Source organism: Macaca nemestrina, chromosome 7 (genome assembly GCF_043159975.1).
Source record: "Macaca nemestrina isolate mMacNem1 chromosome 7, mMacNem.hap1, whole genome shotgun sequence".
NCBI classification, from domain to species: Eukaryota; Metazoa; Chordata; class Mammalia; order Primates; family Cercopithecidae; genus Macaca; species Macaca nemestrina.
In genome coordinates, this window is record NC_092131.1 from 150,826,186 (window position 1) to 150,843,491 (window position 17,306).

The following is a 17,306-nucleotide window of genomic DNA, read 5'->3' on the forward strand; positions in this document are numbered from 1 at the left end:
AGTAGCCTCTATAATCTGGAGTAAGTTTAGGGCAACAAAAGGAAAAATGTCCTAGGCCTTCTATCAGCCACTGACATGCCTTTTGATGTCCCAGATAGTGCCCAGGGTACAGGTTATGAGGGACAGGTCCTATATAAGTTTATTGGTACCCATTTGAATAAGAATAAGCCTGGGGGCACCATGGGCAAGGGTCTTTGGATTGCCACCCCCTTCGACTTAGGCTCCGAGCCCAAAGATTCTTAGACTCGGGTAGGAAAGATCCTAGAGGACAGGGCCTCTAGAAAGTCTTCTCTGAGGACGTTAGGACCCAGGAGGCCTGGGTCAGAAAAGGCGGGGAATGCATGCATGGGCGGCTGTGGAGTAGAGGCTTTTGGCTGTGCCATGATCTCAACTGGGTCAGTGCTGGGAGTTCGGGATGACAGTTTTCCGCCTCTAGTCAGCCCTTGGCTTTTCCCAGGGAAGGTGGAGAAAGGTGGAACTGGTTCCAGGCAAACCAATGCTCCCGGCCCGCAGGGCCAGGGGTTGTTAGAGAGGCCTTGCCCAGAAAGTCTCACACCTGTGTCTTAAGTCCAGTGGCCATGCTAATTGCTTTTAAATGGCTGACAGGTGCCCGGTGTTTTCCTCCAATTTCTAGCGAGAAGATAGAACAGAATAGCAAGCGAAAGGGGTCCAGTGTGACTCACCGCTTTGGAGAAATCCCGGACAGACCCCCAGAAATGAGACGAGAAGTCTTCTCCTGATCAAAGATTTTTCTCGATTGAAGGGTTCGTGGTCTCACAGGCTTCAAGGAATGAAGCCGTGGACCACAGTGGCAAGTGTCACAGCTCGATTAGAGAAATGCGCAGACCCAAAGAGTGTGCAGTGGCAAGATTTATTAAAGCAAAACTGAAAGGAAAGCAAAAGCTAAAGCAAAGCTTCCATGTGGTGGAAGGGGACCCAGAAGGGTTGCCTGACTCCAGTCAAATCTTTTCAAATTATGCTTGGTATGAGTAATTTCCCTGAATCCAATATCCAAAACACATTTTTCCTTTTTAGTCCCCATTAACTTTCAAAACACCTATCTGGAAAACAGTATTTTTTCTAGAGGTCTGTGTGTTGTCCCAATCACCCAAGATTCCAAACTTTAGGGTCATTCTAGAATCTGCCGTTTCTCTGGCAAGTTCTTTTGATTTATCTCCAAATTCTTTTTATTACAAGGCATCCAAATTCCCTGAAGCACAGAATGGCAGCATTTGAAAAATACTAAAATAATATTGATGAGTGAACACATATTGAGTTTTAGATACTGTAGTAAGGACTTTACATAGATTATTGAACTGACTTCTTATGATAACTTGTAGGTTAGATACTGCTATTGCCACCTTTTTAAAGCCGAGGGAACTGAGATGCAGAAGGGTTGAGTGACCTGCCGAAGGTCACACGGCTGATGGGGAGCCACAAGTGAACTCACAGTATGATTCCAGTGCCCATGCTCTTTACCATTATAAAGGCTTAGATCATTTTGGGGTCTGCCTTTTACTTTCTAATTTGCAAAGGCCTCTTACATGGAGAAGACAGAGTTCTCCTTGGAAGTAGGATGTTCTCCTTTCCCTGAATATTCTTTCTTGTCTCAGTTTTCCTTCTCTCTTTTAACGTCATATTCAGTCCCAAAACAAACTCAGCATCCTCACTTCTAAATTAGCCCGCTTCCATGTTTCCTCACTTCTGTCCATAGCACCACCATCCTTGATGTTAAATGCATCTGGACCAAGTGGCCCCTTTTGTCAGAGGTGTTCTAACCAGAGCAACTCCGTCTTGAATAGGGGCTGGGTAAAATAAGACTGAGACACCTGCTGTGCTGCTGCCTTCCCAGAAGCTTAGGTATTCTTTTTTTTTTTTTTTTTTTTTTTTTTTGAGATGCAGTCTTGCTCTGTTCCCCAGCTGTAGTGCTGTGGTGCGATCTTGGCTCACTGCAACCTCCACCTCCTAGGTTCAAGAGATTCCCCTGCCTCAGCTTCTGGAGTAGCTGGGACCACAGGCGCACACCACCATGCCTGGCTAATCTTTTGTATTTTTAGTAGAGATGGAGTTTCACCATGTTAGCCAGGATGGTCTTAATCTCCTGACCTCGTGATCCGCCCACCTCAGCCTCCCAAAGTGTTGGGATTACAGGTGTGAGCCACCACACCCAGCTGAGGTTAGGTATTCTAAGTCACAGGATGAGACAGGAGGTCAGCACAAGATACAGGTGACAAAGACCTTGCTGATAAAACAGCATGCAGTAGGGCCAGGCGCAGTGGCTCATGCCTGTAATCCCAGCACTTTGGGAGGCCGAGGCAGGTGGATCACGAGGTCAGAAGATCAAGACCATCCTGACTAACATGGTGAAACCCCGTCTCTACTATAAATACAAAAAATTAGCCGGGCTTGGTGGCGCGTGCCTGTAATCCCAGCTACTCAGGAGGCTGAGGCAGGAGAATCACTTGAACCCGGGAGGCGGAGGTTGCCGTGAGCCGATATCACGCCACTGCACTCCAGCCTGGGTGACAGAGTGAGACTCCATCTCAAAAACAAGAAAGCATGCAGTGAAGAAGCCAGCCAAACCCCACCAAAACCAAGATGGCAATCAAAATGACATCTGGTCATCTTCACTGCTCATTATATGCCAATTAATAATGCATTAGCATGCTAAAAGACACTGCCACCAGCACCATGACAGTTTACAAATGCCATGGCAATGGCTGGAAGTTATTCTATATAGTCTAAAAGGAAGAGGAACCCTCAGTTCTGGGAAATCCCTGCCCCTTTTCCCAGAAAACTCATGAAGAATCTACCCCCATATTTAGCTTATAATAAATAAATAACCATAAAAGTAGCCAACCAGCAGCCCTTGGGGCTGCTCTGCCTCTGGAGTAGTCATTCTTTTGTTTCTTTACTTCTCTAATAAGCTTGCTTTCACTTTTTTCTGTGGACTCACCCTGAATTCTTTCTTGTGCATGATCCAAGAACCCTCTCTTGGGGTCTGGATCAGGACCTCTTTTCGGGAACGCTTTTCCTTATATCCAATTAGTTAGCCAGATTAATTCATGCTTCTCTTTTGATATTTCTATGATATAACCCTTCTTCATTTCCAATGCCATTATCTTAGCCAGACATGAATTGTTTCTTGCCTGGATTAATGTAATAACTTTCCAGTTTTCTTCTTGCCTCCGTCTTTCCCCATTTCCAGTCTTTCCTGCCTTGCACCAACAGATCTGTCCTCCTATAAAACCACTGTCTTTATGACTCCTCCCTGGTAAAGGATCTACAATGGCTCCCAGTTGTTCATTAGGTTCATTCTCAACTTCTCAAAAGTAGAAAATCAAGCCTCTCTCTAACCCAGGCAACCTTCGTTCCCTTCTCGCTACTCCAAACTCTCCAGTACAGGAAGGTCTGTCTGGCTTCTTGTTCTTTCTGACTTGCACCATTTTCATTTCAGTCCCTAGACCTTGGCTCAAATTATTGCCTATACTTGGAATGATTCACTCTCCTTGCCTGCCCCAGTCTCAACAACTCTCCATTGCCCATTTGAGTTCAGTTTCCTTAGTGAGGACTTATTTTCTCTCTTCTTCACTGCCCCATGCTCTCCACATAGTCACTGTGAAGGATTTTCCTCTAAAGGTCTTCCTGTTCAGAGACTGATTCCAAGGTCCCCAAATGTGGCTTAGGTTGGGGTAGGTATTTTCCACCTTCCAGTAAAAGAGATTCCAGACTTCAACACTCACCCACTGAGTAACAAAAAAACTGGGGAATTATTTTTGCCATCACCAGCTCAACATTTTAGAGTGCACTTATTCACAACTCATTACAAAGTACTTCACAGTTTTTATAGAGAGCCTAGGCAGGGCCTCCAAATTCCCCAGCACTTTGGCAAGCACAAACTTTTTCTGAGTGGTAGATGAAGGGGTTACTCTATTGGATTCAGAACAAACTCCACGAATTGCATTTTGAATGATCTTTAATTGGCTTTGTTGTTTTAAGGCTACCTTTCAGAAAAGAAAATTGTGTCTTCAATTTAGATAACTAGAAGCAGATTATATCTATTTAAAGTATAGAGCTGTTAAAATCTACATAAAAGCAACTGATGGGCTGCAAAATGCTCCCTTTGTAGCTTAATTACAACTTAAAAGTTTCAGCTTGTTTTAAACAACATGACCTTTAGTCTGTAGATAAAATGCATGTAAATTAATCTTGAATGTCAAGTAGATTTGGCCAAGAATTTCTTTTTGTGTGTGTGGTGGTGGTGGTGGTGGCGAGTTTGAGGAATGTAGAGGGAATAAAAGAGTGTCTTTTTTTTTTTAATTGACTGTTTTTTTCTTTTTTTAATCAAATCTGAGGATTGTTCTGATAGTTCCCACATTGGCAACAATATCCTGGAGAACACAAGACCCCTAAGAAGTAAAATTGTTCTTTCTCAAACTGTTTTTGCTCTACCTTCCACTCACATTTTCTCAATTTTCCAAATGCAAGTATGCAAAAATTTTTTCAGGAATGTCACCAACAGGAATCAACAGAAGTTGACAATAGCTGAGCCAGTCGGAGAGTGGTGAAGATGACTGCCTTTCAGTGAATGTCAAACCTCATCACCAGTGGCCACACAGAGGTGTAACTACCCAACAGGTTCACTTGCCTGCTGTGCAGATAGGGTCAATTTATCAAGACAGGGGAATTGCGACCAAGAGTTTAATACACATAGAGCTGGCTAAACAGGAGACCAGAGTTTTATTATGACTTGAATTAGCCTCTCCAAAAGTTCAGAGGCTAGGGTTTTAAAAAGATAGTTTGGCAGGTGGGGGTGGGGGGACTAGGGAATGGGAAATGCTGATTGGTTGGGTCAGGGATGAAATAACAGGGAGTCGAAGCTCTCTTCTTATGCCAAGTCTGTTCCAAGGTGGGGGCCACAAGACCAGATGAACCAGTTTATTGGTCTTGGTGGTGCCAGCTGATCCATCAGAGTGCAGAGTCTAAAAAATACCTTGAACACCAATCTTAGGTTCCCCAATAGTCAAGTTATGCATAGGAGCAACTGGGGAGGTTAGGAATCTAGAGGTGTCTGGCTGCATGACTCTTGAGCCATAACTTCTAATCTTGTGGCTAATTTTTTTCTTTGACAAAGGTGTTCCACTTCCCAAGCCAGGAGGGAGTACATTTTGGGGAGGGGCTGATATCTTTGTTAAAAAGTTGAATTATAAACTAAATTCCTTCCAAAGTTAGTTCAGCCTACTTTGAGGAATGAATGAGGGCAGCTTGGAGGTCAAAAGCAAGATGGAGCCAGTTAGGTCAGATTTCTTTCACTGTCGTAATTTTCACACTGTTATTATAATCTTTGCTAAGGCAGTTTCGGGGGGTGGGAGCTGAGAAATCCTGAATCTCTGAAGAAGCCCTGTTGCCATATCAAGGGGAACTCTGTTCTGTTGTCAATGGCAAGATGATTTAGGTTGGTATGATTCCAATCCAGACTTTGAGGCCAAATATTATTCCAAAGCAGCAGCTGCTAAAAGCACAGATGAACAGACAAGTTGGCACCCTGAAGGAAATGGAAATAAAGAGTAAACCCAGAAACAAGACACTAGCAGCATAGGGCAAAAAGGGCTAATGGCAAAGCAATATTGAGTGCCTTGGTCTGAATATTTGTGTACCCCCAAATTCCTACGTTGAAACCTAATCATCAATGTGATGGTATTAGGAGGCAGGGTCATTGGAAGGCGACTAGGTCATGAAGCGAAAGCCTACATAAATAGGATTAATGACCTTATAAAAATGATTTCATAAAATCATAAAAATGATTAATAACCTTATAAAAATGAGGCCCCAGAGAGCTGCCTTGCCCTTCCACCATGGTGGAAGGTGAGAAGGTGAGAAGGTGCCATCTATGAACCAGAAAACAGACCCTCACCAGACACCCAATCTGTTGGCACCTAGATGTTAGACTCCCTAGCTGCCAGAACTGTGAGAAATAAATTTCAGTCATTTATAAGCTACCCAGCCTATGGGTATTCAGTTATAGCAGCCTGAATGGACTAAGAGTATGATAAATCTTAGTAACAGCAACAATGAACACTTACTGAGAACCTGACTATACCAGGCACTGCACTTTACCTATATGATCTCCCTTAAACATCCTAACAACCTAATGAGGTAGGTACTATTTTCTCAGTCATACAGATGAGGAAACTGAGGCTTGGTGAAGTTAAAAGATTTGCCCAAGATCACCCAGCTACCAAGCTATAGGGCCAGGATGTGAATCCATCCGACTTCCAAGTCCACACTGCTTACCACCATCACATACTTCAAATAATTAGGGAGAGAGAATGGGGCTGGGAACTTAACAATGAAGAAAGATCCCAGGTTACTTGAGCTAAGGACAGGTACATGAGGGCTGAAGTTGGCAGCAGTACCATGTGCAGGGGAGCCTACAACTGCCATAGGGAGATCCTGGCACAAGAGCTTGGGAAGGATGAACCAGCCTTCAGCTTTGAAGGACTTGTGATCTGAGAAATTGTTCTGGAACTCACACAGGAAGGGACCTTTGCCTAAGGATCTCTCAGCCTGTGGTCTAGTGGGCAGTGCTGCTAACCAATTGGCTGATCACAGGGTACTGCTCTCTCACCACAGTGGAGAGACAGTTTTCAGGTACTTTTAATGTGGCTCTGAGTTCCAAGACAAAAATCAATTTTATCCCTGGCATAGTGGCAGGGAAGTTTGAGGGAAAGGCAGGGAAATAGTGTGGATAAAGACACGAGCAGCTGGGTGTGGTGACTTATGCTTGTAATCCCAGTACTTTGGGAGGCTGAGGCAGGAGGAACACTTGAGCCCAGGAGTTCCAGACCACCGCGGGCAACATAGTGAGACCCTGTCTCTAAACAGATCTAGGAGAATGCTGGCTATCAAGAGATGCAAGCATTTTGAACTGGGAGGACACAAGAAGAGAAAGGGCCAAGAGATCTCGTTTTAAGTGTCATCTTTTGTTTTATTATGAATACAATAAAATCTTGAGTTTATGTTCACTTAAAAAAAAAAAAAAAAAAAAGACAAGAGCATACAACTCACCAAGCCCCAGAAGGTTCTACCCTGCTCAGTCTATAAAGGCTTGGTAGGCTCATTCCTACTGCCCTCACCTCTGCTGCTTTGGATAGAAAGAGACTGGAGGCTTTTAATAGTTCTGGGACATGGGAGTAGGTCCTGATGGTTTCATGCCGTTCCTTTGGTCAACACAACTGCTCTATTCTCATGGGTCCAGATGATCAGCCTTGACCCACCTGTTTCTTATATATGTCCCTAGAGAATCATGCCAATAATTTCTTACATGGAATGCTTTATTTGTGTATGTGCAATGGATCTCAGGGACCAGCTCCCTCCTGTCTTCCTTGTGCACCATCATTGCCTAAGACATGAGTTAAGCTTAAAGGTGTGTTCCCATCACCAACACCACTAGACACAATCTTAGCAGAGATATGGCTGCAAGCTCTCTCCCAACCCTTAATTGATAACTAGAGGTGGCTTCTAACATGGGAACAAAGTACACAGTGTCGGGTGTGCTCAGAGTACACAGCCCTGACATCCTAAGGGCACCTGTGCACATGCTGCCGTGAGAAGGGCCATGGAAACCCACTTCCCAGGGTCTGCATGGGGTTTGACTTTGGCCACCCTGTCTTTTTTAATCCTCCTGTATCAGGCCTCTAACCTCTCATCAGTTCCCCCAGCCCCTCACTCCGCAGGACCTAACGTGGTATGCATCTCTCTCCTTCAATCAAAGGGAACAGATAGAGTTTGAAACAAGGCCTAGATTTGGGAATAATGGATGGCCAAAAGCCCCCCTAACATTGTTTGCTCTCAGTCTGGGAAGCCAGCAAGCAGCCTGGCTCAGCCCTACAGCCTCACTGTAGATGGAACAGCACTCTTAGTGCGTCTCTGTCTTGCATTCCATCGCCTTGGGAGACGTGTTAGACCCCAGAGTTAACCAAGGCTGGAGCACCCCTGATTTAGTAGCCCAAGCTACTAAGAATCAACCCTAGGCCAGGCGTGGTGGCTCATGCCTGTAATCCCAGCATTTTGGGAGGCCGAGGCAGGCGGATCACGAGGTCAGGAGATCAGGACCATCCTGGCTAACATGGTGAAACCCCATCTCTACTAAAAATACAAAAAAAAAAAAAAAAAATTAGTTGAGCGTGGTGGTGGGTGCCTGTAATCCCAGCTACTTGGGAGGCTGAGGCTGGAGAATCGCTTGAACCCAGGAGGCAGAGGTTGCAGTGAGCCAAAATCACGCCACTGCACTCTAGCCTGGGTGACAGAGAGAGACTCTGTCTTAAAACAAAAAAAAAAAAGAAAGAAGAAAAGAAAAGAAAAAGAAAGAATCAACCCTAGTGCTGTTCCAGGGAATTACGATGTAAGTGGAGCTCTGGCAAACTTTTTCTGAGAAGAACAAGACAAAAAGTATTTTAGGCTTTTTGTGGTCTCTGCTGCAGCTACTCAACTCTGCTGCTGTAGTGCCAAGGCAGCAATAGACAGTTTGTAAACACATGGGCATGATTGTATTCCAATAAAGCTTTATTTATGGTTACTGAAATCTGAATATCATATCATGTTCACATGTCACGCAATATTATTATTCTTTTGTTTATTCCCCACCCATTTATAAATGTAAAAACCACTCTTCATGGCCTGTACAAAAACAAGTCGAATAGCAGGCTGGACTTGGCCTACAGGTCATAGTTTGCTGACCCCAGTCTAAATCCTCAGCTTTTACAACGTTTGGAAATAACCCAGTCCAAGGAAGTGGGAAAGGGAGATAAACTCTGGCACAGCCAATTTAAGGAAATACAGCACCCATGCAAACAGGAGCTGTGACTGCAGGTAATCTGATTTTTTTCTCTATAAACAATAGAATTTCTAGATTCATATCAGTGTAGCTTACGGCAGTCATAATGCAAAGCTACCTGTTTGCTATAATAATGTGTTACTGCTTAATCCAGCTGGAATCTCCCACTCGGGAACTACCCTGAGAATCAGGAGCACATGCTTTTGAAAAGCCACAGTGACAGGAAATCTCCATCCACTAAAGATGGAGTTGAGTTTTAGAAACAGCAAAAAAACAACAAAAAACTGAAACCAAACCCAATGCAAAAAACCACATCGACCTCAATCAGTAATAGCAACAATCACAATGACACAGTAACTACTATACTTTCAGAGTCAGGCTGGTAAATAAGGGCATTGTGGTCAAGCTAAATAAAGCCCTTTGGGTTCAAAGCCGCTCATGATTCTGAGATGAGACTCCTGCAAATGCATGATTGGAAGTCCTAACATGGCCCTTAACAATGTGAGTGTTGTTTGGCCAACATTCTGTCAGCCAACTTAAAAAAAAAAAAAGAGAACTTTTTTGAATTGCTGTCAATATTTAAAAGCCAGGAGATTTCACATTAAAAAACAGATTTTGTACTTCTCTTAAAAAAAATAAATCAGGCTGGACACAGTGACTTATGCCTATAATTCCAGCACTTTGGGAGGCTGAGGCAGGAGGATTTCTAGAGCCCAGGAGTTCAAGACCAGCCTGGGCAACATAGTGAGATCTCTACTAAAGAAAAAAAAATTTTTTTTAATTAGCCAGGTGTGGTGGCACACACTTGTCCCAGATACTCAGGAGGCTGAGTCAGGAGGATCATTTGAACCCAGTTAGTCAAGGCTGCAGTGAGTTATGATCACTCCACTGCACTCCAGCTTGGGCGACACAGTGAGACCTTGTCTCTAAAATAAAAAATAAAATAAAATAAAATAAAAAATAAAATAAAATAGTAAAGAACAGAAAAGAAAAGAAAAAAAAATCAGGCACAGGAAGCAGGAGGCTTTGGTTCTTGTACAGTCACCATCAGTGGGAGCCTCTCCTTTAGACAAAGCAGATGAACCTCAGGTTGGTGCAGTCCCTACCACGCTCTATTGCTCCCCAGCCCAGGAGCAGCTACCGGATGACCCGGTGGGCAAGGCCCCTTTTACTCGCATAAAGAAGAGAGTAACACAGTCACATGATTCAAAAGTCAAAATGATACAGAAAGCTATACAGTGAGGGGTTCATTCCTCCCTTATACCCTCCAAAAGTAAGCACTTTTGTTAATTTCTTCAATTAGTTTTCCCTTTCTTGCTTACACAAAGTAATACAATATATATTTTTCTCTGCCTTGCTTTGTTCACTTAGAATATATCCTGGGGATTGTTCCAACTCTCATTATAGAGATAATTTCCTCATTCCTCTACAGCTACTTAGTATTCCAGTGGGTGTATACATTCATTTAACTAGTACTGAATTGGTGGATATGGGTTATTTACAGTCTTTTGCTTTTACAAATATTCTACAATGAATATGCACATATGTCATTCATAGGTGATAAAATCTATGGTGAGATTGCTGGGTCAAAGAGTATTTGTAATGTTTTCCAGATTTTGCCAAAGTGCCTTCTGTACGGGTTCTGTCATTCTGCACCCCGAACAGCAATGCAAGAGCTTGTCTGTTTCTCTTCATCTTCCCTAATAGAGCGTGTTGTCAAACTTTTGTAGTTTTGTCTTTCTGTTAGGTTAGGGGTGTCCAATCTTTTGGCTTCCCTGGGCCACAATGGAAGAAGAAGAATTGTCTTGGGCCACACATAAAATACACGAATACTAGAAATAACTGATGAGCTAAAAGGAAAAAAAATCACAAAAAAACTCATACTGTTTTAAGAAAGTTTATGAATTTGAGTTGGGCCACATTCAAAGCCATCCTGGGTCACAGATTGCATAAGCTCGTGTTAGGTGAAAATTACATTTTGGGGTAGTTGTAATCTACCTTTTTAAATGAAGAGATCTTTTCCCATGTGCTTATGAGACATTTGTATTTCTTTGCCTGAGAACTGTCTGTCTCATTGTCCTATTGGATTCTCATTTCTGTTGCTGATTTTCCTATTAAATTTTTTAATCATCTTTTAGGAATGCCAAATGTATTAGCAAGATTATGTGTCTGTGAGAGATGATATGAGTTTTCCAGTTTGTTTTGCTTGTTTTGTTTTGGTTTTTTTTTTTTTTTTTGAGATGGAGTCTTGCTCTGTCACCCAGCTGGAATGCAGTGGTACCATCTTGGCTCACTGTAACCTCCACCTCCCGGGTTCAAGTGGTTCTCCCTCCTCAGCCTCCCGAGTAGCTGTGATTACAGGCGCCCACCTTCATGCCCGGCTAATTTTTGTATTTTTGTATTTTTTAGTTTCACCATGTTGGCCAGGCTGGTCTTGAACTCCTGTCCTCAGGTTATCCACCCGCCTCGGCCTCCCAAAGTGCTGGGATTACAGGCGTGAGCCACTGCACTCAGCCTTCTAGTTTGTTATTTATCTTTTGCTTTTGTTTGTGGTGTTTTTATTTTTGTTGTTGTTTGCTATGCAGAAGTTTTGTTGCTGTTTCATGTGCTTTTAAAATATAGTCAAATTTATTTATTGTTTGTTTGCATCTGGCTTTTGAGTTATAACTTGAAAGAAAAGCCTTCCCAATTCCAAAATTAAAAATGATATACTCATATTTTCTTTTAGTTTCATATTTTAAAAATGTAAATCTTTGACCCATTTAGAGTTTGTTAAAGTAGACATTGTGAGAATAAAACTATTCTTTTCCAGTCTTTATCTTTTCCCAGAGGGCTTGCCTGTTGTCTCAAAATCATTTATTAAATTCATTCTTCCTTGCTGGTGTGAGATACTGTCTTTATTATGTACTAAATTGCCATATGTATTTAAGATTTTTTCTGGACTTTCCACTCTGTCCCACTGGTTTATCTATTCATATCCCACTCTGTTTTAATTGTATCAGGCTTTAATTATATTTTAATATCTTGTAGAACCTAGTGTTCCTCCTTGTTCTTTTTCAGTGGTTTCCTTGCCAGGAACGCTTATTTTTCCATGTGAACTTTTGAATCAGTTTGTCTAATCCTAGAAAATAAAACCTATTGATAGTTTTATGTTGGGGTGGCATCAGATTTCTAAGTTAACTTTCAGTTAACTCATTATGATGCTAAGTTTTCTATCCAAAAACATGTTATTTTTTCCATTTGGTTTAAATATTTTGTGCTCTACAAGAGTTGTTCCCCAGCCCTTTCTTAACGCAAAAGATAAGTATATAGATACACACACAGGTTTTGCACATCTTTTCTTTCATTATATCTTTCAACAGATGATTTGGTATAAGAAGTCTATTGATTTCTTAGTAATATTTTAATACCTTGTTTCCCACTGAATTCTGTTATTGTTAGTGGTAGGTTATCAACAGATTCTCTAGGGTTTTCCAGGTATATAATCGTATGATCTGAATATAGCCAGACTCTCACTTCTTAACATATTTAGACCATTTTCCCTTGTCTTGTTGCTCTGGCTGATCCTTCTACGACAATTCGAGATACTATTGGTGATAGTGGGCATCCCTGTCTTAATACTGATTTTAGTAGAAACATCTCCAGGATTTGACAATTCAGTGGAAAGCTATAGTCTTGGGGGCAAGACACAATTGCATTTTATCGTGTTAAGAAATAATCCATTGATTCCCATTTTATTGCATATTTTAAAACTCAAGCATAGATGTTAAATTTTATCAAATGCCTTTTCATCATTTGACAATTATGGAATCATATTTGCCCTCCTTAAAAAAATCATTTGAATTGTAACTCCTGCTTTAAAATAGCCAGGCTGATTTTCTTGTTAGAGAGGTTCCAAGGACATTTTGAACAATATCCTGGGCGTACAAATGCATATGGTCCCTCAAGGACAACAATTATCATGGATACGTAATCACCAGTCTCAGTGTATTACATCTTCTCTATGTTTGTTTAATTTATGAAAATATTTATGAAACTCCCTGTGGGTGCTTGACCCTAGATTTTGGACTTTACTTAAAGACAGTATGATAAAGCTACCAGAAGATCAGCAAATGTGAGACAGGAAGAGAGGAACGAGAGAGGGTAGCTGATGGGAAGAGAACAAAAAGAATATGAGAGGAGGTCAGAGAAAAAGAGAATAAACAGAAGTAGCATCTCCCGCAGGAGTTAGTAGCAGATGGGTCAAATTTTCTCTCCCCACTCACGCTCACCAGATCCCCATTCCCATTATCGGCCTAATTCAGTGGTTTCCAAGCCCCATCCAGGGCCCCTTTTATTACTTTCTCTCAAGAGTATGCACATGGTTTTAGAGATTTAATGTGCTTCTTGGCTCTGTCAAATTAACTGTACTTAATAATTATCTTGCCTTTTTAATGAAGTCATTTACAGCTGCCAACCAGGTTCTGGTAAGAATGTGCTCAGCTAAACAGAATTCTCATGCTGAGTTGATGTATTTTCAGCTAACCAGTACAGAAACTCAAACTATCAGTTAAATTGAGGTTCATCTTGGATAAATGAACCATTTTGGAAGGCTTTTTGAAATGTTGACATTACTCTGCATAGAGTTTGTTTCTTTGTTCCTAGACCTCTAAGGACATAAGACCTCAGGGTGAGGACCTTGGATCTCACTCTCATTCAAGATCTGGTGGTGTATAAAAGGGCCAGGGAAGGTGTAGCCTTCACCTATGAGAAGTGTGTACACTTGCCTCCACGATATACACTAGATCATTCTCTTAACTTCTCTCCAAGAGCTACCAAATGATGTTTTTTAAAAATTGTTTTCTTATATGAATAATTGTTCTGAGAAAAGCAGAGAGTAAAGATGAGGAAAACTGTGAAGCTGAATGGAAAGAATCTTGCTGTCATAAATTTAAAAGCTTTTCAGTAATAAAATTGGCTCCTCAGCCTGAAGCAAAGGCCTTGATGGGGATCTGGTGGGAGTGTGATGCCTAACACAGCTACTATCCACAGGAAGTCATGCCAAGGTCCTTCCTGCTGGAGAGTGAGCACTCCACCCCCAGGCTGGGGCCTAACAAATTAACTCAGAATCTCTCAGGATAGGATTCAGGTATTAGTAAGTTTGAAAGCTCCCCAAATAGTTCCAGTAGGCAACCTTACTACTCAGGTCTTCAGGCCAGTAGCATTGGTAGCAGTGGGAGCTTGGTAGAAATACAGAATCTTAGGCCCCAGCTTAGACCATCTGAAGCAGAATCTGCATCTTAACAAGATCCCCAAAATGTTTGTGTGCACAATAAAGACTCAGTGTTAGAGACTGAGTAGTGTGTCTTAAAGTGTGGTGCCTGGACCATCTGCATCAAACTCACCAATGGCATAGGAGGTGGGGGGATGAGGGTCAGGGGACTTCTAATAAAGAAGATTCTGGAGAGGATTCTATAGGTCTGAGGGAGAGGCCCTGCAATCTGCACTGTAATATGCTTCCAGTTGACTCTTGAGCCTACTGTTTGAGAACTGCTCCCAAGAGGAAAGTCAGTAGTAAGATGATTGCCTTCTCCTAGCCTCAGGGACAGGCCCTCATGACTCTAAAAGGTCAAAACATACCCATTGCAGGTGGAGGATGAGTTGATGATAATCTACTAATAGTTTCCAGTCTGACAAATGTGATAGTTCTGCTCTCTGCCCTGTAACAGCGTTAGTGGTAGCACTGCTAGGTCACCTAGAGTTAATTTGACACAGAGATGAGTGTCTCCATTCAATTTGTTAGTGACAGAACAGGTTGCAATTTGGATACAAAACCTTCTACCTTAAAAGCAGGATTAAAAATATACAACAATGATGCTCATGAGGGTTTGAGGGTTTTAAAAAAGCCTTAAAATGTAGGGTAGAGAGCTGAGAGGGAGAGAATGAATCCCCTAAGGAGGCGTTTTCATCTTACAGAAGTCCTTTTTGGAAATTTCTGCTTTGGTCCAGATTTTTAAATAACATGAATTTAAAAAACAAATGAAGTGAGGAATGGAAAACTTGATCTCTCTCAAAAGATGTATTTGAAGTATGTAGTGCTTTTACGTAATTTCAAAAGCATTTCAGCTCATGTAAGATATTTAAAAGCTTCTATGATAATGGAAGCTTTAAGTCGATTTATTTTCAAATACCTAGGATTCTGAAGTATGGCTCACACTTGACTGGAGGTAATAGCCGAAATCTTTCTAAGTATAAAGTGAAATAAGACTGTCGCAATCGTAATAGATAATGAAATGGGATGGGGAACTGCAGTGTGATCTAACAGTATTTGTTAAATACTTATTGAATTAAAAGTGGCAAAAGCAAAGAAGCTTACCAGCGGAAAACAAATCTTTGAGGCTTTGAAGACTTTCTTCAGAGCAGTGTTTCTTAAACCTTTTGGGGGCGGCATGCAATGGGGGACCCGTTGAAGATCTAGTGAAAAGCTGCGGACCCTCATCCACATGGGCAGGAGGGCACAGGCACACACACTTGGCAATTTCTGCAGTTCCATATATTCCCTGGAGCCCAATGGGGAGAGTAATCCGCAGGCCCCATGTTAACAACCTCAGCTTTGACGCTGCATTTTAAGAAAAAAATTGCACCGTATTGATGTCTCTCATTTGGAACTGCTTGAGATCCAGGGGCAACTTTCCCAGCATCTAGGTCCCAGGTGGGCAGTTAAACTAGGGATGTTTTCACTTAAACGGAAACAATTAGGCCGGTCATCTTGTAGGAATGAGGTGATGCCAGGTGAAAAGCCAGACCACTAGTTGATGCCAGAGGAAGAATCCCTTTATTGAAAAAGCCTACGCTCTTTCAGAAACGCGCCTCCATCCTCTCAGAGGGCCCCACCCACAGGCCAGTGGCACAGGCGGAGCCCCAAGGCTGCTGTGGCTCCGTTCACACCAGAAGACAAAAACTTGTGTAAGTAGAGGAGGAAAATAGGCTTTTAAAAACACTGCCTTCGCCCTTCATTTACATGCGGACTCAAAGAATGTCAGAGGTAGAAGAGACTCCCTCCTTCACCCTCTCCCCAACCTCACAGATGAGAAAACAGACTCCAGTGGGTTAAGGTGCTTGCCAAGGTGACATCCCCAGCTACTCGTGCCCACAGCCCTCTCTGCAGCACCTCGCCGCTGGCCAGGGGAGAAGAGGGCGTCGGCGTCCTCGCCCCACACCCCCAGCCGCCCACCCGGCGGGGGCGCCACGGGGAACCGAGCCCCCGCCTACCGGCACCATGGAGTAGGTCATCATCATCAGCATGTCCTGGCTCTCGGCACGGATATGCGGCGCAGGCTCCCCGCTGTGGCTGCGTTTGTTGCGAGCTGAGCTGGCCGGGTCTTGGGGTGGCGCGGGCGCCCTGCGCGGCGCGCGGCTCAATTCCGCCAGGAAGGAGCGCAGGGCACTGTCCTCGCGCTGCTCCAGGCCCCGCTGCGCCTCCAGCGCCCGCAGCGCCGCACTCAGCCCGCGCCACTGGCACAGCGCGAACACCGTGCCCGCAGCGTTGAGCGCCGAGAGCAGCGCCACGGCCGCCAGGGCGCCGCGCAGGCCCCAACCCGCGTCCCCACGGCCTCGCTCAGCGCCTCGGGCCATGCTCTGTGCGCCTTGGGCCGGGCAGGGCTTGGCAGCCTTCGGCCCTGGCAGCCTTTATACGCCTCGGGCAAGCCGTGGGCTGGTGGCTGCGCCGTGAGTCAAGTCACCCTTTGGCCCAGCTGGCGGGGCAGGATGGGGACAGTAGTGGTGGCGCCCGAGCAGCCCAGAGGGACAGGCGGGCAGAAGCAGGAGAGGAGCCAGCCGAGACAGCCCGCGGAGGAGGGGCTGGCAGGTCTCGCACTGCCAGAGTCCCGCCAGCTGAGCAAACCCTCTCCTCCTCTTCCCATTGCTCTGCCCGTGGGCACTGCCGTGGCCCAGACAGGCAAAGCAAGGGTCAGACTGAGGGGGAGAGCAGGAATTCTTATGGAGAAAAGTCTCCGGATTCCGCCCCCTTCTACCCCCACACTGCCCTCTTTGGAGAAATAGATCAGCATGCCCAGATGCTAAGGCACCTGCCCATTGTCCATGGGAGGTCTGGTCCTGGCCCCAGCCCCAGGCTGCCCATCACTCCCCACCCATGGCCATGAGGCTCCACGGGGCCACTGAAGACCCCAGACGACCTTTCGCAGGAAGGGGATCGATAGGGGCAGGAAGACACTTGGCACTGGAAGGCAAAAAAGGCCACCCATCAGAACCAGAAAAGCCCAGGACTGCCTGGCCAACGGGGCTCGTCCTTGAAGGGAGAGTTCCCGGATTTGACAAGCCAGGAACTCTCCGATGAGATCCATATCCAGAAAATGGCAGGGTGATGAGGAAAACAAAAACAGGAATCAGGAGACCTTGTTCTAAAGCCACTCTGTTGCTATTCGGCTGGGAGGCTTTGAGCATGTCCCAAGACCATGCGGAGGTGCTTTCT

At 44.0% G+C, this 17,306-nt stretch overlaps 1 protein-coding gene across 2 annotated transcripts in view; it reads right to left on the reverse strand.

The window, feature by feature from the left end:
* The window catches only part of LOC105490371 (gliomedin), a 70,632-nt gene extending 53,983 nt beyond the window's left edge, over positions 1–16,649 (reverse strand). Inside the window, exon 1 of one of the 2 annotated variants that reach the window (XM_011755898.3) lies at positions 16,088–16,625. In XM_011755898.3, the coding sequence (XP_011754200.1) occupies positions 16,088–16,450 (363 nt within the window). In that variant the 5' untranslated portion in view covers positions 16,451–16,625. Of the gene's footprint in view, positions 1–16,087 lie in introns of both variants that reach the window. The other variant, XM_011755902.3, reaches the window with a different exon arrangement.
* Positions 16,650–17,306: the final 657 nt, after the last annotated feature.